This window comes from Trichomycterus rosablanca, chromosome 12 (assembly GCF_030014385.1).
Source record: "Trichomycterus rosablanca isolate fTriRos1 chromosome 12, fTriRos1.hap1, whole genome shotgun sequence".
In the NCBI taxonomy this organism is placed as follows: Eukaryota; Metazoa; Chordata; class Actinopteri; order Siluriformes; family Trichomycteridae; genus Trichomycterus; species Trichomycterus rosablanca.
This window is the reverse complement of record NC_085999.1, coordinates 23,432,637-23,458,121: the sequence shown is the minus strand read 5'-3', so window position 1 is coordinate 23,458,121 and position 25,485 is coordinate 23,432,637. Positions and strand designations below refer to the sequence as shown.

General features: G+C 40.1%; 1 protein-coding gene across 1 annotated transcript in view; it reads left to right on the top strand.

Annotated features, from left to right (window-relative positions):
• ptpn4a (protein tyrosine phosphatase non-receptor type 4a) overlaps positions 1-25,485 on the top strand; it is an 84,331-nt gene that overhangs the window by 13,312 nt on the left and 45,534 nt on the right. Inside the window, exon 2 of the mRNA XM_063005451.1 lies at positions 19,797-19,951. Coding sequence (XP_062861521.1) covers positions 19,814-19,951 — 138 coding nt within the window. The 5' untranslated portion in view covers positions 19,797-19,813. The remainder of the gene's footprint in view (positions 1-19,796; positions 19,952-25,485) is intronic.

Genomic DNA, 25,485 nt, shown 5'->3' with positions numbered 1-25,485 from the left:
TCTGGGTTCTGTGGAAGAATTTGCACTTGGTTTGTGTAATAGAAGCTTAGTGGAATGCCCACGGGAATTGAGCATATCCAAATTGAGATGCCAAGAGAACCAATTTTGCCACCCTGATGAACTGCAGAGCAGAGTTCATGCACATCAGAAGTGTTCCATCCAGATGTGCTTAAGTGTGAGCGTGTCAGGATGAATCGCTCCATTCTCAGCCATAGGGCTGGGCGATATGGATCAAAAATAATATCTCGATATATTTTAGCTGAATGGCGATATACGATATATATCTCGATATTTTTTCATCCCATAAGGTAATAACAAAAAGACACTTCTGCGACGAAGCTACGTGTTCCAAATTTTTTACAGGCACTTTTATTAATATTCATGCTGGGAAGCTGTCGTGTAATGTGAATTACAAATATATTGTCTGGCCCTTTAAGAATGTTAAGTGTACTATAGGGTGCAGGGAGCGAGTGTGTAGGGAAGATAACAGAAATTGACCGTTTCCGGCTGTGCTTGTGTGAGCTTGCATGTTTTGCACTGAGCTTGTATGACATTAAAAGTCTCGTTAAACCCCCACTCACATGTTTGGACTTTATACATTGTTTTACATCAGTCGCCACAACATTAACATTTACATTAATATTTTCTTTTACTGTATAGAACTCAGTTCTGTAATACAGGCAGAACTAATCGTTCATGTTACTGTGTAACTATTACAATATACAACCCCTGGCAAAAATTATGGAATCACCACTCTTGGAAGATGTTCTTTCAATTGTTTAATTTTGTAGAAAAAAAATAAATCACAGACATGCCACAAAACTATCATTTCTCAAACTGTCAACCCTCTGGCATTAAGAAACAATAAAAAAAAGAAACAAATATAATAGTTGTGATCTGTCACAATTGCTTTTTTTTAGATCAAGTAGAGGAAAAAAATATGGAATCACTCAAATCTGAGGAAAAAATTATGGAATCATTAGAAAACACTGCACCATTATTACTTTGTTGCACCACCTCTGGCTTTTATAATGGTTTAAACTCTATGAGGCATGGAGTTAACTAATGACAAACAGTATTCTTCATCAATCTGCCTTCAACTGTCTCTTGCTGTTGCCAGATCAGCTTTGCAGGTTGGAACCTTGTCATTGACCATTTTCTTCAATTTTCACCAGAGATTTTCAAATGGATTGAGATCCGGACTATTTGCAGGCCATGCCATTGACATTATATGTTTTCTTGAAGGAAAGTTTTCACGTCCTTTGCCCTATGGCAAGATGCATTATCATCTTGAAAAATGAAGTCATCATCACCAAACATCCTTTCAACTGATGGGATAAGAAAAGCGTCCAAAATTTCAATGTGGACTTTGGCATTTATTGAAGACCATCTCCCCTGTGCCTTTACCCGACATGCAGGCCCATATCATCAACAACTGTGGAAATTAACATGTTTTCTTTAGGCAGTTATCTTCATAAATTTCATTGGACAGACACCAAACAAAAGTTCCAGCATCATCACCTTGCCCAATGCAGATTCGCGATTCATCACTGAAGATCACTTTTATCCAGTCACCCACAGTCCACGATTGCTTTTCTTTAGCCTACTTTAACCTTGTTCTTTTCTTTTTAGGTGTTAATGGTGGCTTTTGTTTGGCTTTTCTGTATGTAAATCCCATTTCTTTTAGGTGATTTCTTACAGTTCAGTCACAGACATTGACTCCACTTTCCGGCCACTTGTTTCTCATTTGTTTTGTTGTGCATTTTCTGTTTTCAAGACATATTGCTTTAAGTTTTCTATCTTGATGCTTTGATGTCTTACTTGGTCTACCAGTATGCTTCCCTTTTACAACCTTCCCATTTTGTTTGTACTTGGTCCAGATTTTAAACACAGCTTACTGGGAACAACCAACATCTTTTGCGACATTCCACAATGATTTATCTTCTTGAAGGAGTTTTATAATCCTCTCATTTGTTTCAACTGACATATCTTGTGTTGGAACCATGATTCATGACAATCTGCTTTGTGCAACAGCTCTCCGAGGTGTAAGCACTCTTTTTAAACTGAAGAATAATTAGCAAATCTAATCTGCTGCAGATGTTTTGTTTTTAAACTGCAAATTACAGAGTGATTCCATAATTTTTTCCTCAGATTTGAGTGATTCCATATTTTTTTCCTCTACTTGATCTAAAAAAAGCAATTGTGACTGACCACAACTATTATATTTGTTTTTTTTTTATTTTATTGTTTCTTAATGCCAGAAGGTTGACATTTTGAAAAATGATAGTTTTGTGGCATGTCTGTGATTTATTTTTTTTCTACAAAATTAAACAATTGACAGAACATCTTCCAAGAATGGTGATTCCATAATTTTTGCCAGGGGTTGTATAATGCATTTTAATCAGCGTTCTGCTTCATGCACTTTATTATTATTTAACAGCTTTATTTGTTGTTTAATTGCTGTTTGCTCCTTGTTTACTGCAGAGTTAGTTCATGCAATTTTATAAATTTTTGGATGTTTATTGGCCGAGAACAAGAAATACTATAATAGAAGATAAATAAATAAAGAGTCTCGGACGTCGGGATATCCTCCAGTATAAACTAACGTGCATGTTAGCCCGTGCATGCGCTTGTATGTTTATATTGGTTTTTGAAACGAATAACGACTCGTTTTCTTGTTTTTTTACTTTGGGATTTGAAGTGAAAAACGAATGGTACACGGAGCTCGAAGATTTTGTCTGGACTTGTTTTCGGCATTCTCTACAGAATACATTATTCTGCTGCTCATCTGACACTTTGAATCCGAACCATCTCCAAATAATTTAGCCATTATTATTCTTTTTACTAACCAGCTCCTCTTCGATAGCTTCTGTCATGTCTTTATCCGTCTCTATGCTACCGCTGCCTGCAGGAATTACTGGTGAAGCGGTGGGGAGGGGCGAGTTGTGTTCAGTGAGGGAGAGGGGCGGGGCAGGTGAACATGTGCAGAGACAAACTGGGAGAAGAGAAAGACGAACTGTCGGATCTAATTGGAACGCAACATCTATATCGATATACGCGATATTGTCTTATCTTATATCGCGTATGAAAATATATCGATATATTATAAAATCTCGATATATCGCCCAGCCCTACTCAGCCACATCAGTTCAGTGTGATGTCGCAGTGTTTTTATGGCTCACAGATACGTCGGCACTGATTTAGAAGCTAAAACAACTCATTAACAGATTAGCATAATCTTTGATGATTCCTCTTTGGGACTGGAAATATTTGGTTCATTTGGTTTGAAAGCTCATATTTACAACACAGATTTCGAAAAGGCGGTGTAGCAAGAGTCTGAAGAATGCTGACAGATGTCAAAATAAACATTTGCCCAAGAAAGAAGAAAACCTCAAACTTATTAAGTAAAGTTTCATTTTTATTTTGTCGACGTCTAACCTGTTTTTGAAGCAGCTGAGCAGTTGTGAGGGAAAAAAACAAACTGTTCTTAGTCATTGCTTATTTGCCATATTATATGTAGCCAAAGGCGGCAAAAAAATCCCAAACTCGCTCTGTCATAGGTGTGTGCACTCTTCGCATTTGTTTACAAGCTGCTCTGGAGGTGTGTGTTTGTGTGCGCGCTCACTTGAACCTGGATGAATTCCTTACCTGGCTTAAAGGGGAACCATGGCATGCAACACAGTGCACAGGCACTAGTCCAGTGCACTCACCACACTGCACGCACAGTTACACACATTGTTCCAATACACACAGTGTTTCAGTACACACAATGCATGCAGCTCGCTGCACACACCCCGTTCCAATTCACACACTAGTACCTGTTTACACATGCACCACACTGCATGCACACTGGTTTAATATATACACACTGTTCCAGTACACACACTGTACCAGTTTACACATACCAGGGCTCTAGAGTGCGACCAATTTGGTCGCACATGCGACCTAATTTCTCAATGGTGCGACTAAAAAAAATCTCAGGTCGCACCGGTGCGACCAGCAGTTCAAGGGGAAAAAAGTCTCCGCTACTCTGAAAGTCTTCCCGTGGTTCAACAACAGACACACATCAGGCCCATATCATGGTCTAAACCAATCAGAGACAGTGAAGAGCGGGACAATATTGTATCGGTGATATGTGAGTGACATTCAGCTCAACCAATCAGAATGCAGCACCGGACGTTCAGTTAGTTTAGTTTTGTATATGAGACTCGCCGGACGGCCAAAGTATAAAAGTTCGGTTTCTGGAGCTAGGCAGTTTAAAGTGTTGTAACGCTTACTGAAGTCCTGACTAAACCGTTACAGTGAAGTCTACCTTGTCGTTTGCTTTTATTCCCACACATTCATCACCACACAGCAAGAGACCCGTAACAGTGGTGAGCCGACCCTCTAGTAGCAATAGGCTAATGCTAGCGGTTAAGTGCGACGATAGCGAAAGTAAAAACACAATAATATTTTCGTTAAGTAAAATATAAAAATAACTAAAAGACAGTGAAGTGTTAGAATACATGCAATCAAAATACACAATGAGTGCACCGCAATCGATTTTGGGAATCTGTGTAAAAGATCCAGTAAAGCCGATAATATAATGCACTTTATTTAAGATTACACTCTAACACTAGAGCCCCATACACAAAAAAAAAAAAAATAAAAAAAAATAAATATATACATACATACATACATACAGTGTATCACAAAAGTGAGTACACCCCTCACATTTCTGCAGATATTTAAGTATATCTTTTCATGGGACAACACTGACAAAATGACACTTTGACACAATGAAAAGTAGTCTGTGTGCAGCTTATATAACAGTGTAAATTTATTCTTCCCTCAAAATAACTCAATACACAGCCATTAATGTCTAAACCACCGGCAACAAAAGTGAGTACACCCCTAAGAGACTACACCCCTAAATGTCCAAACTGAGCACTGCTTGTCATTTTCCCTCCAAAATAGTTAGTGTTACTAGGTCTCAGGTGTGCATAGGGAGCAGGTGTGTTCAATTTAGTAGTACAGCTCTCACACTCTCTCATACTGGTCACTGAAAGTTCCAACATGGCACCTCATGGCAAAGAACTCTCTGAGGATCTTAAAAGACGAATTGTTGCGCTACATGAAGATGGCCAAGGCTAAAAGAAGATTGCCAACACCCTGAAACTGAGCTGCAGCACAGTGGCCAAGATCATCCAGCGTTTTAAAAGAGCAGGGTCCACTCAGAACAGACCTCGCGTTGGTCGTCCAAAGAAGCTGAGTGCACGTGCTCAGCGTCACATCCAACTGCTGTCTTTGAAAGATAGGCGCAGGAGTGCTGTCAGCATTGCTGCAGAGATTGAAAAGGTGGGGGGTCAGCCTGTCAGTGCTCAGACCATACGCCGCACACTACATCAAATTGGTCTGCATGGCTGTCACCCCAGAAGGAAGCCTCTTCTGAAGTCTCTACACAAGAAAGCCCGCAAACAGTTTGCTGAAGACATGTCAACAAAGGACATGGATTACTGGAACCATGTCCTATGGTCTGATGAGACCAAGATTAATTTGTTTGGTTCAGATGGTCTCAAGCATGTGTGGCGGCAATCAGGTGAGGAGTACAAAGATAAGTGTGTCATGCCTACAGTCAAGCATGGTGGTGGGAATGCCATGTTCTGGGGCTGCATGAGTGCAGCAGGTGTTGGGGAGTTACATTTCATTGAGGGACACATGAACTCCAATATGTACTGTGAAATACTGAAGCAGAGCATGATCCCCTCCCTCCGGAAACTGGGTCGCAGGGCAGTGTTCCAGCATGATAATGACCCCAAACACACCTCTAAGACGACCACTGCTTTATTGAAGAGGCTGAAGGTAAAGGTGATGGACTGGCCAAGCATGTCTCCAGACCTAAACCCAATAGAACATCTTTGGGGCATCCTCAAGCGGAAGGTGGAGGAGCGCAAAGTCTCGAATATCCGCCAGCTCCGTGATGTCGTCATGTCGAGTGGAAAAGCATTCCAGTGGCAACCTGTGAAGCTCTGGTAAACTCCATGCCCAGGAGAGTTAAGGCAGTTCTGGGAAATAATGGTGGCCACACAAAATATTGACACTTCAGGAACTTTCACTAAGGGGTGTACTCACTTTTGTTGCCGGTGGTTTAGACATTAATGGCTGTATATTGAGTTATTTTGAGGGAAGAATAAATTTACACTGTTATATAAGCTGCACACAGACTACTTTTCATTGTGTCAAAGTGTCATTTTGTCAGTGTTGTCCCATGAAAAGATATACTTAAATATCTGCAGAAATGTGAGGGGTGTACTCACTTTTGTGATACACTGTACATACATACATACATACATGAATAGATATACGCTATTATTATTGTTATAATTTTTATAATAGTGTACTATAATGAGATTATAATACTATAATTAACTGTAAAGACCATGGGAAAACCATGGCCGTCAAAATTGTATTTGTGACTGGTTCTAATACATTTTGAATTGAAAGGATGAAAAGCACAATGCATCTATAAAACACATTACATGCCGCAGTAAATGCACTGCCCATGGGTCCCCTCTCCCCACTGCCTTTCAGCGGCAGACAGCAACAAACATCAACAGATGAGGCCATGTTGACCAGACTGTTATTTAATCATTTACAAGTCAATATTGCCTATATGGACAGCGAAAAAACAAGTGAACCTGTAAAACTAAGGTGTTAAATGCGATGCAGTTGAAAATTAGGGTGCACCTAACTTTTGTGCTGGTGCACCTAAGAAAAAAAGTTAGGCGTACCAGTGCAACCAGTGCAAAAAGTTAGTCTAGAGCCCTGCATACACCACATTGCATGCAGACTGGTTTAATATATACACACTGTTCCAGTACACACACTGTACAAGTTTACACATGCACCACACTGCATGCACACTGGTTTAATATATACACACAGTTCCAATACACACACTGTACCAGTTTACACATGCACCACACTGCATGCACACTGGTTTAATATATACACACTGTTCCAATACACACACTGTACCAGTTTACACATGCACCACACTGCATGCACACTGGTTTAATATATACACACTGTTCCAGTACACACACTGTACCAGTTTACACATACACCACACTGCATGCAGACTGGTTTAATATATACACACTGTTCCAATACACACACTGTACCAGTTTACACATGCACCACACTGCATGCACACTGGTTTAATATATACACACTGTTCCAGTACACACACTGTACCAGTTTACACATGCACCACACTGCATGCACACTGGTTTAATATATACACACTGTTCCAGTACACACACTGTACCAGTTTACACATGCACCACACTGCATGCACACTGGTTTAATATATACACACTGTTCCAATACACACACTGTACCAGTTTACACATACACCACACTGCATGCACACTGGTTCAATATATACACACTGTACCAGTTTACACATGCACCACACTGCATGCACACTGGTTTAATATATACACACTGTTCCAGTACACACACTGTACCAGTTTACACATACACCACACTGCATGCAGACTGGTTTAATATATACACACTGTTCCAATACACACACTGTACCAGTTTACACATGCACCACACTGCATGCACACTGGTTTAATATATACACACTGTTCCAGTACACACACTGTACCAGTTTACACATGCACCACACTGCATGCAGACTGGTTCAATATATACACACTGTACCAGTTTACACATGCACCACACTGCATGCACACTGGTTTAATATATACACACTGTTCCAATACACACACTGTACCAGTTTACACATACACCACACTGCATGCACACTGGTTCAATATATACACACTGTACCAGTTTACACATACACCACACTGCATGCACACTGGTTCAATATATACACACTGTACCAGTTTACACATGCACCACACTGCATGCACACTGGTTTAATATATACACACTGTACCAGTTTACACATACACCACACTGCATGCACACTGGTTCAATATATACACACTGTACCAGTTTACACATACACCACACTGCATGCAGACTGGTTCAATATATACACACTGTACCAGTTTACACATGCACCACACTGCATGCACACTGGTTCAATATATACACACTGTTCCAATACACACACTGTACCAGTTTACACATGCACCACACAGCATGCACACTGGTTTTATATATACACACTGTTCCAGTACACACACTGTACCAGTTTACACATGCACCACACTGCATGCACACTGGTTTAATATATACACACTGTTCCAGTACACACACTGTACCAGTTTACACATGCACCACACAGCATGCACACTGGTTTTATATATACACACTGTTCCAGTACACACACTGTACCAGTTTACACATGCACCACACTGCATGCACACTGGTTTAATATATACACACTGTTCCAGTACACACACTGTACCAGTTTACACATGCACCACACAGCATGCACACTGGTTTTATATATACACACTGTTCCAATACACACACTGTACCAGTTTACACATGCACCACACTGCATGCACACTGGTTTTATATATACACACTGTTCCAGTACACACACTGTACCAGTTTACACATGCACCACACTGCATGCACACTGGTTTAATATATACACACTGTTCCAGTACACACACTGTACCAGTTTACACATGCACCACACTGCATGCACACTGGTTTAATATATACACACTGTTCCAGTACACACACTGTACCAGTTTACACATACACCACACTGCATGCACACTGGTTTTATATATACACACTGTTCCAGTACACACACTGTACCAGTTTACACATGCACCACACTGCATGCACACTGGTTTAATATATACACACTGTTCCAATACACACACTGTACCAGTTTACACATGCACCACACTGCATGCACACTGGTTTAATATATACACACTGTTCCAATACACACACTGTACAAGTTTACACATGCACCACACTGCATGCACACTGGTTCAATACATGTACATTTACATTTTCGGCATTTAGCAGAAGCTTTTATCCGGAGTGGTTTACAGTACTGTGACAGTATATTTTCTAAGCAATTGAGGGTTAAGGGCTTTGCTTAAGGGTCCAAAAGTGTCAACTGGGACTTGAACTGGTGACCTTTCGATTACTAGTCCAGTTTTTTAACCACTAGGCTACAACTGCCCAATTCACACATTGCGTGCACCACATAGCCTGTACACTGTTGCAATACATACTCACTACACGACACAGTTATTGACATCACTCCTAACTAGTGAGGTAAAAAGTTTTCACAACACCCATTGTCAACAGCTGATAAAAGCAAGGCCACCCAGGTGGTGCAGCGGGATATTCCGCTAGCGCACCAGCTCTGGGATTCTCCCCAGGTTTGAATCTCAGCTCTACTACCAGTCATCTGTGCGCCCTCTAGAAGACACAATTGGCAGTGTCCGCAGCAGACAATATTAGCCACTAGTCTGCTGGGTGGGAAAAGACTGGACTAATAAGTGGGTGGGGTCTTTAATGCTGTGTAAGGACAGTAGTTATTAGCCTGTGGCACCTGTATAGAAGTCGAGGAATGCAGAGTGTGTGACTCTCTGTGCGCAAATCTGGCCTCACGCGCATCCACCGAAGTATGGGTGAATAAGAGAGGATCGGTGGATGCCCCAGCAGTGGAAGACAAAAAAAACATTTAAAGTGAAGGATCTTACCAGAAAAATAATCCTTAGACAACCATGTTTATTTACGGTTCACGTTCTTGTAGTGAGTGTCAGCCGGTAGAATGATGAGCTTTTCGACTGTAATGCATCTCTTGTATGAGATGGAGAGATGGAGACATGCAGTTCTAAGGCTGAGACTTTACATCCAGTCTGTGGTTTTTATTGATCTGTAAGAGTAAATCATGTAGAGCTGTGTGTAGCACTCCCAGGCTTTAGATCCTGTTACCTAATGCTGTTCTTAAACCCATTTAACTACCCTACTCTCTGAGGATTCATCATCTCGCTAATGAAAAGACTGTGATCCCTATACAGGCTGTTAACCTTTGGGTGATTTTCTTATTCATGTGTACTGAGTATGGTAAGAATACAAAGCAGAAGCTTTTTTCAGCATGGAGCTGATTCTAGACCCTGAAAGTGAAGAGCAGTCTCGAGCAAAAAATAAATAAAAGGGAAAGCTATTGGATGAGTAAAAAACTGAACCCACACTAGTGCTGTGGTGAATGAAATTAAAAAAAGATACATTTTAACCACCTAAAGCAGTGGTTTTCAAACCCTGGTCAAGAGTCATGAGCCAAAAAATGGGTTGCAGGAAAAAATAAGAAGAAATAAATAAATTTTACAAGGTACATAAAAACTAAATAAACTTGTACACGAACAACCCCTCATAGAGGCTTTACGTTACATCTTGTAAACCACTGTGGGACCAGATTGACGATATTTTTATTAAGTATAGTTTTGTTTTGTCTTTTGTATTGATGCAGGGCAGCACGGTGGCTCAGTGGGTAGCACTGTCACCTTACAGCAAGAAGGTCCTGGGTTCGTTTCACAGATGGAAAGTTCCGGGTCAATTGTTGATGCATTGTTTTTGTTTGCCTGGGTTGTGGTAAAAATCATGGACAAAATGCAGGTCATTTAAATAAAAACCCTGGCCTAAAGCAGGACTTAATACTGAACTGTAGAGTTCCAAATGCTCCACAGTCTGAGTTAAAAAAGTTAAAAAAAAAAAGTCAAAATTCGCATGGTGTGAACAATTCAAGGAATTGACTCTATTCACGAAATGACTCACTGAAGCTAACTGAAACTTAGAAAAGAGAGTGCTAGATGGAACGGCCACTGTAGCCAGTATGCCAACTACTTGATCCACCAGTGTACCAGTTACGTAACTACAGTTCAATACTTTTCTCTCCCCATGACTAAAAGAAAACGAAAGACAAAAAAAAAGCAAAGGGAATTAGGCAGAAGGTGCAGCTGTATTGTTGTGATTTATTTATTTATTTATTTCTATTTATTTATGCATTTTTTCCCCCTTTTCATCCGATTTTAGTGTAGTCTTCCGCTGCTGTGGATCCCTAATTGCGTTTGAGGAGGGTTTATTGCTGTTTACGTGCCCTCTGACACGTGCGCTGTCCTCGCGGACCCCTTCTTCTACGCCCGTGCTTCTGCACAGGCGCTTCAGTCTACTAACCAGGGTCCTTCCACAGCGTTTGAAGACCCCACCCACTTAGATCATTTCCCCGCCCAGCAGACACGGTGGCCAATTTGTGTCTGCTGCACTCAGTGCCAATTGTGCCTGCTAGATGGCACCCAGCTGAGCAGAGTCGAGATTTAAACCGGGGTGTTTTTTAAAATTATTATTAGGAACACTTCCCCTGTTAGCTCTGGTTGTAGATGGACAGTTAGAGACACAATGTGCGTTCATCTTCCTCTAGTGTGTTACCAGTAGTAACGTTCTAATCACAGGATGCGACTGGCTTTATAATTTTGCTTGGACCGATATTCTCCTCCCAGCATTGAGACTGAGGTGTTTGAAAATTCCAACACTTGCTGCACCTTCTAACTGCTACTTTGTGGCTATAACAGTCTCATGATTTTGTGTGTCTGTTGGAACTTGTGGCCATTTACTTAACAAAGCATATGTGAGGTCAGGCACTGATGTTGCAGGAAAAGTCCTGGCTTGCAGTCAATTCATTCCAAATTTATTGTGCTTCAGTAAAAGTGACCTGAGATCTACTGCAGTGGCTTCTGAGTCCTTAAATAGTTAGAACCATAAAAGTGTGAGAAAACAAACCTGTTTCTAACAAACATATTTTTAAACACAAATATAGAAATGTCACGTGGAAAAAATAACTGCTGGAAAATGCACCAGATTTTAAATCAAGCTTCCAAAATGATACATTAATAACACACGGTTAATTTTTCAGACCAAACTCATCCTGAGGTGTACACACTTACTACCATATACTGTATACTATCAGTTACCATTGTAGTAAATCAATTATATAAAGGAAACTACACAGTCGATACATTATTAGACCACCAGCTGATCTCCAGAGTAACCGCCGTGTGCAGCACAGACAGCCACTAGACGGTCTGGGAGCCATGCTGACTGCAGTGCATCCTACAGCTGCTGGAGGGTGCGTGGGGGAGGATCCATAGAGTGAACACGACGATCGAGGTGATCCCACAGATGCTCAATTGAGTTAAAGTCTGGGGAATTAGGAGGCCAGGGTAGTACTTGGAAGGCTTGGTCACGCTCTTCCAACCCATGTCGGACATTTCTAGCCATGTGACATGTCGAATTGTCTTGCTGGAAGATCCCATCCGCCCCAGGAAAGACAATTTTACCCATGGTACTTTTACCCATGACAGCAACGAGGGATGTATGTGCAGATAGCCTGTCGCTCATCTTGTTTACCCATCAAGCCAGCTCACGAAACATGACTTCCTTCATGAGCTATGTGCTGCCATCTTCGTAAGTAGGAAGTGGTCATAATCATGTGACTCGACTGTGTATATGCCTAAAATTTTGCAGCAACAGATAAATTAACGCTATTTTCTGTTCTACCATGACAGTGCACAAAGCAAAGACATGAAGGAAAGTTTTGGAATGAACTGGAACATCAATTAAGGCTTTAACCCTTTCATGCCTGAGTGGAACATTCCATTTTCGGACACTATGTAACATGGTCATAGAAAAAACCTTATTGTGTAAATACCGTACATAGCATAGACTATATATACACACCATTATAACCAGAAGAATCAGTTCTTTAAAATGATATAAAACTCAGTATGGTTATTTAAGTGTAATATAAACAAATCTATACAAAAATCCTTCAAAATCAACCTAAAAAACCTCTCAATTTTTATTTCATACATAAATACTTACATTTTTAACACATTTCTGTGCAATTTAGAGAAAAATATAGAGTATATGAAATGTTTGCAATTTTGTGAGCCATTTGTCAAGAAAATAATTTTGAATCTATCATCTTCTATTCAAAAGTTATGATCAATTTAGCAGAAGGTGTCATTTAGCAATTTAGAATGTTCGTGTAGCTCCTTTTTTACCTCACTTTTTACCAATGTCAGCATACACTATAAACCAATGAAAGTGTACTTTTTTCTTAATTATTACTAAATTGTCAACATCCATATTTTTGAAAGACAGCAGATAAAATGTATTTGACAAAATAAGCACTCTAACAACAGTGTATAGTTCAAAAACATTAAAGATTTTTATTAGAATTATATACACTTCTCATTCTATAAATAATTTCAAAACAACAATACAATATAGTTCAGCACTATTGAAGAACATCACTCCATAAAACAAACTCTCAAATAATCCAATTCAACAATACAAGAAAAAGCAATTATTTGTTCAGGATAATCATTGAACAATTCAGTAAACAGTTTTGAGGCAACAGGATGGGTGTGTTCGAAAAGCTAGTGTGCTGTCTACATAGGCAGCATTTTACGTCATCCTGTGCACGCTCCCGAGAAGGAGGCTGTTCGAAATCCTAGATGCCTTAAAATTCACACTTCTGAGGCATCTTATTATTTCAATGTTATTTTGGCTCAAGAACGAGTGAGCTCCGACGCTGCCTTAGTGATCAAGACAATCCCAGCATTCATGGCTGACGGGGCGGAGAAATGAATGGAGTTATTTTCAAACGTAAATAAAATATTACTGATTTTTAACTTGTATAAACTTGAGTGTTTTTATTTGCAAGTTCGGGCTTGTCAGGAAATTTAACCGTTATCGGTACATGAAGGGAGATGTTATTGACGTTAGCGTGCTGTGCTACCTCAGTTTATTGGTTTTAATGGCGAGATGCTAAATGCTAAACGCGAAATGCTAAACCCGATGTTATCGCTGTCTAAGTAGAGCGTTCGAATAACCTGCCTTTTAAGTCACTGACTTATTACAATACTCTCTACTAAGTCAGCCGCCTATGTAGACAGTAAGACAGCAAGGCAGCTCCCTAGGTTTTCGAACACACCCGATATCAAATCTCATCTAAGCCATTTTGCCAAAAATTCACAACAAAATATTTAACAGACAATGCACAATGGATAATTACCTCAAATTACCTCCTTCCAATGAACAATGCACACTGAACTTTGACCTGTGAAGAGAAAGAGAAACAAAGAACATATACACAAACACAGGGGTTGAGGAAAGATGAGAGGGACTGACAGTAGAAGACAGAAGCCCTGTGTAGGTCTAACTGCGAAACTCATCTCCTTTGCTAGAATGCCAAGACTGAAAACAGTTTCGATTGCCAACTAAACAAAATCTTCTACCTTGGCACTCAGGAGCCATGCATGCAATCTTTGTTTTATTTTCTTTTTTGAATTTTTTGTAGCAAAGCCAGCAATTTCTTGATACTTGCTCCATCTGAGGAATGTGGGTGACGTAAAACGATGAGGAAGTGGTTGGAGCTACTGAAAGCTGAGATGGCAAAATTGAATCGACGGAAATGTCTGCAAGTTGGCGCGACAGATTTTCCCTAAAGTTTATCTGGCTGTAGCCTGCTGAACTAAACCCATAAAGTGATGCTGGATTGGAATGATGCCAGTCCTGAAACAAAATGAAACTATTATTGACGGCTATGTCCACAAAATGGAAGAAAAGTGTTTTCCACCACTTTTGAGTTTTCTGAAGCAGACTGTATGTGTTTAACATTTGATCAGATCTGTCAACACCTCCCATGTGTTTATTGTAGTCCTTTACTACAGCTGGTTGACGGACTACTTTCCTGTCCCACGTGGCACCATTCTTTACCATCCTAGAAACCTCTGATGAATCATTAGCATTGTGGAAATTAGAGAGGCATGTAACTGCTCGTGTGTCCTTCCACTGAACAACTAAGACATTTCCGTCAATTCTACACCACCTCATATCACCACGGTTAGCTTGCCGCTCCCATTTCTTGACATCTTTGAAATCCACTGGGAATTTCTTACGATTAATCCTACATGTCCCACAAGCATTGATTCCCCACTCCTTAAGTCGGACCATAACAGTTGGTGATGTATAGAAGTTGTCAAACCAAACTGTGTGACCTTGATTTTTAAATGGTTGCACAAGGTCTTCGATCACTTTTATAGCCAAATCAGTTATGCGCCCATCAAGACTGCCTGTGTAAACATCAAAGTCTAAGGTATATCCCGAATTTGAAGTTGCAATGACCCACAATTTGAAACCCCAGCGAGTAGGTTTGCCCTTCATATACTGCTTGAATCCTGATCGACCTTTTGATTTTACCATTCTCTCGTCTATGCTCAGATTTTCATTAGCCTGGAAAAGCTGCTGACACTTGGTTTTGAGGTGGTCCATCAGGTAACGCAACTTCCTAAGACGATCAAGATTATTTTCTGTGGCAGGATCTACAACATGGAGGGCTGCCATCAATTCCTTGAAACGGTCACGGGACATGAATAACTTGGCCCATGAACCCTGAAGAGATTTGGTTCCCCAATATCTGTGAATGCTGTGCAGGGACGTGAAACCCATGTAAATAAGGAGCCCAAGAAACCGGTAGAATTCATCCGGGGTCACTTCTTCCCATGCCCCATGATGGTTCGCATAAGACGGCCTATTCAGTACAAGCTCCCACCCCTTAGAGTTTGTAAACTGGCAAATCTCGGCAACGATGGTGTACGTGAAAAACAACTTGAAGAAGTCTATTTCACGCAAGGTACTTGTGGCTGACCATACAGCCCTACGCACACTTCCCAGATCTATGCCTACTGGACGAGAGGGATTAAATGGTATGGGCTTTGGTGCTTCTGTGTCTACATCAGCATAGGAAGGAAAGGATACAGAGTCAGGAAAGCGTTTCCGCTTCCTACCTGACATGGGACAAGAAAGACTAACCAAACCCATAAAAGAAAGCAAACATTAGTAAAAATCATAATCTCAGTTTGTACTCTTTTGTTAATTTTAACTTTTTGTTGGCAGCCCTGATTGTGTGTGTGGGTGCAAATGCTGACATTTATTGTCAGCATATATGTACACACACACATTTACAAATACACACACTTGGAATACATGCATTTACCGATAGGAGGTTGTTGGTTGATCCCTCTGCTCATCTTGCTCCTCTTCATCCTCTTCTTCCCCTTCATCCAGGAGCTCCATGTCCATGAAGTCCTCCTCTTCAATGGTCATGCCTTCATGATCTTCATCGCTGTCATGTTCAGCAATAAGTCTAAGCTCGTCAGGGCCTAGCCGCTGTCTCCTCTTCAGAGACTCCATAAGGCGTGAATATTGAGCCTTGTCTCCATCCATCTCAGAATAATAAAAGAAAGAGATTACAGTGAATAAAGGTGGTGACAGTGATGTTATTTTAAAAAATAATTACATATATGTAGAATTCAATCACAAATACTCTATATGTTTTTGCCAGAGAAGCTAATGTCCACAGGCTCATGTTTAGAAGTAAACTCAAGTACACTGAACCAATACATATGACAAAAGTTTCTCAAATCTGGCACATGGTTTACACATAAAACAATAATTATCTAAGAGGAGCAATAAATACAAGACAAAACTTGATTCTATGGTTATATTTAAAATGTTGTAAATAGTCACAGACTGAAATGTTATGCACCTGTATGCTTTCAAAAAAAGCTTTCAAAAAAAGTTTGATACCATATTTGTCCCTTTCAAATATCTCTTGCAATACATTAGAAAATTATGCAAATCTGACAGAAATATTTTATAGATAAAACTATATTTCACTGATACAAGTAAGAATTACCACAGAAAAAAATTATGGTAAAAAAAGAAGTTATAAATTGCCCAGACTGACTTGTTATCTACCTATATGCACCTATATGGTAGCATAGCATACTTTAGTCTCTTTCAAATAAATGCAGCAATTTTTTAGAAAATGATGCAAATTTGACAGAAATATTTTATAGATAAAATAATATTTCTCTGTTATAAGTACAAATTACCACAGATAAAATATACCATGGAAATAAAGGTTATAAATTGCCCAGACTGACATATTATCCACACCTTTATGCTTTCTGCCTCAGCTTACTTTAGCCAGTCATGCTAAATGCATGCAATGCAAAATGTAATGATATTATGAGCAAAGCTAAGGTGATTTCTAAGCAGACTTTAGACAGTATTGAAGTAAAACAAGTAAGCTATAACTGATTTCAAGATTACATGCATAAAATCTAACTTTTCAAACACATGGCTGCAGGATGCAACAAACAGCTCCGGTAGCTTAGCTTAGCTTAGGTTCACTACTAATCACTTATTTGTGTAAAACTGCTGCATACTTTACAAACTACTAAACAAACGAGACTAAAAAGGTATCTGATAAACTCTCCACACGTATTTATTTCCATCTAGATGGACATAAAACACATTACAATCGATTCAGAAAGGAGAGCAGAGCACCTGACTGACTAAACTTAGAACGCAACTCTCAGAATCACCTCGGCTTTTCCGAAGCGTAAACACTAATAATATTACAATTTTACCATTAAAGCCAAGTTTTCTGAGTAGAAATGAAAAGTAATAACACTAATAAACAGTTTTAAAATAAATCTTACCTTATTTCACTGACAGAATTTCTCTTTCTGTGTTGTTATCCAGTCGACTGTCTCAGCAGCGCTCCGTGTGAGGGCGGGGCGAATGAAAAAAATAAATTCTCCGCCTTCTCATTAAATATGCAAACCAGCCACGACACAAACCGCTTGACCAATGACATTGCCTTTTAGCCTGGGTTGTCAGCTACCTGGGGCAGTTTTCAGATTTACAATTAGTGATTGGACGGCGGAGATATAAGGCTTCAAGCCATCGAAATTATTGTTTCGAAATTTGAATGGGCCGGCTGTAAAGGGTTAACCAAGATCACTGACCAGCCATAACATTAAACCCACCTCCTTGTTTCTACACACACTGTCCATTTTATCAGCTCCACTTACCATATAGGAGTACTTTGTAGTTCTACAATTACTGACTGTAGTCCATCTGTTTCTCTGCATGCTTTATTACCCCCCTTTTATGCTGTTCTTCAATGGTCAGGACTCTCCCAGGACCACTACAGAGCAGGTATTATTTAGGTGGTGGATCATTCTCAGCACTGCAGTGACAATGACATGGTGGTGGTATGTTAGTGTGTGTTGTGCTGGTATTAGTGGATAAGACACAGCAGCGCTGCTGGAGTTTTTAAACACCCCACTGTCACTGCTGGACTGAGAATAGTTTACCCAACAAAAAATATATCCAGCCAACAGCACCATGTGGGCCACGTCCTGTGACCACTGATGAAGGTCTAGAAGATGACCAACTCAAACAACAGCAATAGATGAGCAATCGTCTCTGACTTTACATCTACAAGGTGGACCAACTAGGTAGGAGTGTCTAATAGAGTGGACAGTGAGTGGACACGGTATCTAAAAACTCCAGCAGCGCTGCTGTGTCTGATCCACTCATACCAGCACAACACACACTAACACACCACCACCACGTCAGTGTCACTGCAGTGCTGAGAATGATCCACCACCCAAGTAATACCTGCTCTGTGGTGGTCCTGTGGGGGTCCTGACCATTGAAGAACAGGGTGAAAGCAGGCTAAAAAACATGCAGAGAAACAGATGGACTACAGTCAGTAATTGTAGACCTACAAAGTGCTTCTATATGGTAAGTAAAGCCGGTAAAATGGACTGTGTGTGTTAAAACAAGGAGGTGGTTTTAATGTTATTGGCTGATCGGTGTATCTTGTTAGCACCAAATGCTTGCAATTCTGTCAACTTACTATTGATCTGCATAAGTGATTTCTGTGTGAATGTCTTGCAATTCTCTGCAGTAAGACAATGAAAATATTTTTTTTTTTTTTTTTTATATTGGGAAGTAAGAAACAAATGAAGGTTGTGTGGGCATATCTAGAACGTATAAATTTAAAGGCCGAACAACGTGTCAAGAATTGTGGAGTTATTTTTGATAGTGAGATCAGTTTTAAAAATCACAATTGTATTACTTACAAAACTTAATTTTTTTTTTTAACCTTTGGAATATCTCAAAGGTTCGGGACATTTTATCCCCTGCTGACAGTGAATAACTTGAGCATGCAAGTTACTACAGGACAAATACAGGATGATGATGATTATTATTGTGAGAAGGCTTCATAGAGAAATGGCTGTTGTTACAGCTAAAAAGATCACAGCGCTCACTTAATACCATTTTTTAAATGGGATGTCCAACAAACTCATGGTCAGGTGTCCAAATACTTCTGGCCATGTAGTGTATACACTGACATATGCACATACATGGGCTATTCCACCGAGTAAGTGCCATTTCTAAATGTTTCAGGATGAATATGTTAGGGTAACAGATTGGCCCACATACACACAAACACATACAGTCACTCAAGGATGTGTACACACAAACGCTTGCTTTCAATTGTTAAACACACATACTGTTGCACTCACACACATACGTTCTTGCTCTCATTCACATACTGTCACATCCGTCCTCACACACACACTGCGACATCTGCCTGTGACATACACTGACACTCACTCAGAGACACCTAGGGTGGTCTACTGTGTGTACTTCTGCACATATTTAAACTGGACACTTCAGCTTTTTGTAATAAACGTGCACTTCAAATGATAGATAAGGGTCATCAGAGTTCATCTATAATATATAATAACTGGGCTTCCCAGCCTAGTCGGGGCCCTCACTGATGGAACACATTATAATTGAATCCTGATTCCTGCTGAACAGATATTCATGAACTTATTCCGATGTGGCTTATGCTTGTGTTGCAGATTCAGGTTGGAGCGGAATGAGCTCACGCTTCCGGTTGCCTGCTGGCAGATCCTACAATGTCCGGGCGTCAGAGCTGGCACGTGACAGACAGCACACCGAAGTGCTTTGCAACATTGTTCTTTTGGACAACACCATCCAGCCTTTCAAGGTTAACGTAAGTGTGCTATAATCTTTTTCTCTGTTTATTTATGCATTTTCTCCCCTTTTTCTCCTGATTTTATTGTAGTCAAGTTGTTTTCCGCTGCTGGGGGATCCCTGACTGCATTTGAGGAGCTGCTCATGCCTCCTCCGACATGTGCGCGGTCCTAGCGGACCCCTTCTTTTTGCTCATGCTTTTTGCACAGGCACCTCTATCTGCTAACCAGGGTCCTTACACAGCGTTTAAAGACCCCACCCACTAAGTCCGGTCATCCCACCCAGCAGACACGGTGGCCAATTATTGTCTGCTGCAGGCACTGCCAATTGTAATATTGGCTCTGCCGATCAGTGGCAGAGTCAAAATTCGAACCGAGGTGTTCTGAATCTCGGTGCTGGTGTGGTGGCGGAATATCCCGCTGTGCCACCTTGGCACCATATGCTATCATTTTTATCTCTTCATAAATAGTACGTTAGCTTTAATGCTATAGAGCAGGGGTGTCAAACTCACGGCCCGCGGGCCAGATCCGGCCCGCCACGTCATTTTATGTGGCCCGCGAGAGGTTTAACGACTGTATGATTGTTGTGATGGTTCGAGTCGTTACAGAGATGCGCTTATAATTTAACGGGACTCCTGCGCCTTTAAGAGACAACCGTGACATCGTAGTCATGGCAGCTAACTTTGACCTTCGCTAAGAAGCCATGTGACTTACAGCAAAGAGAAGTGGCGTAGTCAGTAATGTAAACAATAATAAATAAATACAAATAATTAGTATAATTAATTTCAGTATAATACCAAAGCATCGTCTGTAAGTAGTGGCGTTTATATTCTCAATTGTTTGTAAATGTTTAGTGAGTATATCACAGCATTTTAGTTACAAATTTACCGTAATTAAATACTGTTGTTACGTTACTATAGCAATTAGTATCTTTTCACAAAATTTGTACTCGTTAGCGCTATTTTACGTTTGGTTAAATCTAATATTGTACCAGATGTAACACTTGACTACAGCTGTGTGCCTTTACTGTATTAAGTTCTTTATTGTTTTTATTGTTTGTATTTTTACTTCATTTTGATGCACACAGTGTATCACACAGCTGGGAAGCAAATAAACCGACTGTTTCTGATGGGAGCTGTCTGTCTGTCTGTCTGTCTGTCTATCTAGCTGGGAAAGGGGGATAAACTATTAGTGAGGGCAGAATGATTGTCTTAAAAATACACTGTAAAATCCTAAACAAACTGCATCTTTCAAAATGCATGCTGATTTTGTGACCTGCAAAGTGACACAGCCCGCCAGTAGATGATGTTACACATATTTACACATGATCCTAAAATGTACAAGAAGATAAGTAAGAAAATTAAGCATAAGGAGGAAATTTTATGAAAGTGAAAACAAGTTTGTGCTTCAGGAAGAAAAACCGGTGCATCTCTTGTGTTATGAGGCCGTGTCTGTGGTAAAGTAGGACAATATAAATGCAGAATTCGGCCTCCAAGAAAAACAACAGACTGCAATCACAGCAGAATACGTTACAATCGGCCCTTTGAGGGCCACCATAATGCTGATGTGGCCCTCGGTGAAAATGAGTTTGACACCCCTGCTATAGAGAGATGTGCTTTTACATTCATCCACTAACTGGTGGTGGTGGGGCTTGAATGCTTGACCGTCTAATCAATAGTCTTCCACTTTTTTTGCTGAGCAACTTTACTGTTAGATCATTGCAGCAACAAAAAACCCTATCCAGTGTTACAGTTTGGATATAACGGACACCAGGAAACAAGTGCAGGAGACTGTCAAGGATTAGTGCCAACATCACACATAAAGGACAGTTAACCTACTGAACTGTAACGACTCTTCGAACTTGGTTCGGCTCTCTGTGAGATTCCACTGCCTGCATGGCAAAAAAGCAACCGGTACCTACACGCGTCTTGCAGAGGTCACCTAGTCCTTGGTCAATATGGGGGAAGGGGGGTGGTGTTGCTATAAGTGGCAGGGGAATTGGATATGACTAAAATAAGATTAGGATGGCTTAGATCTTTATCTGCATTCAGCAGGTCCCTCATTGCTTTTTTCTGCTAACCTGTTGTTAACTGTTTAGAACCATGTTATGTTCCCAACATTCCTGAGGGATGAGTCTTCTCCTGGGTCTCCAAATCAAGTACACACTTGTAGCTTTATCAGCCTACCACTGCTGCACACCTATCCTGCAGCACCAGCCCTTAATCTCGGGCAGTAAATCAGTGCTGTGGCGTGACACTGTGATTACAACATGACCTGCAACTTGTTTTTCTGTGACTTGGATTGAGCAGTATGATGAGAATGTGATCAAAACAATATTGCATTGTCTGAAGAAGTAGAGAAGATGAATGGACTCGAAATAGACATTGGGTATGGTGTTGTTGAGAATTAATGTGCGCTTCCCTGTCTGTGTTTCAGTACTGTTTTTAATGTGTCATCAACTTCCTCCTTGCTCTTCTCCTTTAGGAAAATCCCTGACACCATGTGTCTTCAGCTTCATTCTTTTAACACCATCAGTCCAAAAAATACTGCTTAGGTGTCTTTTTGTTGAAACAGCAAACTCAGCAGTTTTGTGACTGCTAGTTAGTGAAGTTATAGGGTCATTCCCACTGGTAGTATTACAAAAAACCTTTGGCAAGCCAATATGACAGTAAAGAACAAATCTTTAGGCCACACTTTGGTGGTGCAGAATTCAAATGCTACCACCAGAAAGACCTGGGTTCAAATCTCAGCAGTACCACCAGCCTGGTCTTGTGTTCTCCAAACACAATTAACAGTCTTTGAGGGTGCAAGGGTTACAGTATTATGCTATTAGTAGCCAATCATGCTACTAATCATGCAGAGGGGGAATGGAGTTGCTGATCACTGATAGTGCCGGTTTATGACTCTTGAATATTAAATTGCTCCAGGTGGAGAGATGTCTGTATACTCACGGCCTCTTTTCCAGATAGTTGTAGGCTACTGTCTAAGGCTTTCACTGATCAACTTCATTGTATTGCAGTGGAACTTTGAAACCCAACGTCAATTGGTTCTGGGAGTGGCATGGAGCTTAAAAAGCATTGAGTTTCAAGGTATTTTTTTCTCATAAGGATGTATGGGAAACCTGTTAATGCGTTCCATGGTCCCGTGGAACTGCATAATTTTTGGCTTATGTAAAATAATGGGGTTTTTTTATGCTTATACACTGAAAATAACACAAATATAATATAAAAACACTGAAATACAAGTAAAAACAGTTGAAAAACAATAAAAATACAATAAAACCTGTGATTCACCTTTACTTCTTTATTGTTTCATTATGTTTCTTAATTGTTGAGATGTTTCCACAAAGTTGAATCAGTAGTCATTCGGATTGAGTGACGAAACGTATCTCTACAACAAACTTGTGTCCAGATGAACTGATTCAACTTTGTGGATTTGTGTACCTGGATTATTGAGCATGCATCAACAGATGTTGAGATGCTTAATCTTAGAATACCGTATTTCGTTCAGTAAAGGTTAGGGGTGCGATGCAAAAATTTAGCGATGTGCATCGTGGACATCTTCGCGATTGCACGTGCGTTGTGTAATTTATTAGTGATGGGTCGGTCGCGAACAATCTGGCTCTTAGAGTCGGCTCTTAAAGTAAACGACGGGATCCGGCTCCTCATTGGGAGCCGATTCGTGTTTTTTCCGGGTTTTTTTCTGTTAAAGCCGCACGTGATTGATTTACACTGAGCAGGAGGGGAGGGGTTACACACACACACACACACACACACACACACACACGGACAGCGAGCACACGAACAGGAGGGAGTGAGAGAGAGCGAGAGAGAGAGAGAGAGAACTTGATTTACAGAGCGTAGTTTTACAGAAAAAAGTTTTACAGAGCGCTTTACATAGCCAGACATTACACACTGGAAATGTGAGGAAAATGAGTGACATGAAACAGTTCAGACCCACTGAGCTGGTGGGAGACCAAGTGTTCAGTCTACCCACATCTTATACATGTCACTGTGTATTGTAGCAACATCTGTCCCCTCAGAGAGAATCTATTTTAACAGGGCAGATCATAACAGAAAGGAGAAACAAGATCAACCCCTTAAAGATGTGCTGCTTGGTTTTTCTGAATGCCAATCTTCACTAAATACTTACAATTACTGTCACCTGGATGCTGCTTTTTGTTTTGCACATTTTCATTTATATTTTGTTGAGTGATGCTTTGTTGATGTTGTGTTGTTCCACTGTAGATGCAAATTTACAAATAATATACACAATCAGACCTTTTTGTCTAATTGAGATGGGTATTTTTTGTATTTTATCATTTATTGTTGTGGCACTCTGTTCCACGTTAAGTATATAAATAAAGCCATTTAAATAATAAACATTTAATAAAATGTTTTTTACATTAGTATTTCATTATACATGTAATTTGGTATTAAATTAGTTTATACAACAAAAAAAAATCTGTTTAAAAGCTCAGCTCAATGAGCATGTTTGATTACTTTGATTTTCAATTTAAGATGGCGATAAGTAATTTTAAATTTGGTAAACCTGTTAGTAGGTTACAGTAAAGTACTCTGTTCTTGGTAATTACCTTTAAATTGCAGGGGACTGAAGTTTTTTTTTTGCTTAAAAATGTACAAGAAAATGTGCATTGTTTTGCACTGTTTACACTTCAGAAAAAATCGTGAGAAAATCGAATCGTGAACTCAGAATCGTGAACTCAGAATCGTGAATCGAATCGTGAGCAGAGTGTATCGTTACACCCCTAGTAAAGGTGCATTCACATGAAAAGCAATAAAATAGCTTTTTCACTGGCTGTGCCGTTATTCCCTATTGAGTGTGGCGGTGCACAAGGTTTAACGTGATGTATTGTACTAAAACAACGCGTGAGGAATTTCATTAGTGGAGAGAACTTATGAGCAGTAATAATTAGGGGAGATTTAGTGTTTCTGCAGGCAGTTGTATCCTAGTGGTTAAGGTACAGGACTAGTAATCAAAAGGTTGCTGGTTCAAGCCCTACCACTGGTAGGTTGCCACTGTGTGGTCCTTGATAAAGGCCCTTAACCCTCAATTGCTTAGACAGTATAATGTCACAGTACTGTAAGTCGCTTTGGATAAAAGCATCTGCTAAATGCTAAAAATGTGGTTTAGACTCTCTTGAAAAAGCTGATTCTTACAATTTCTCAGAACCCCGAGCTATAATACAAGTTTAAAAGTGAAACAGGAGAAAAATCCAGCTAAACACACATACATGTGGATGCTTTCAGAGTGAATTTGACGGTTATTCCACGCAAATGCAGATTTGTCTCATAGTCTCACTTTGATGCCGTCCCACTGCACCGTTCAAGCCGTGCGCTGAACAAAGCGGCGGTCACACAAGTCATGTTTAAGGCTACAAATTTCTTGACAAAGGGTGTCGTTTCAAAGATTTTGAGTTTAGGGAACGTCGAGTTACAAGGTACCACTGTATTTTTTACGTAAACACATGTAGAATTTAATGTCTGCAGTTTGGACAGGGGTGTTTTAGCCCTGTATTCCATCACCTTTCCTA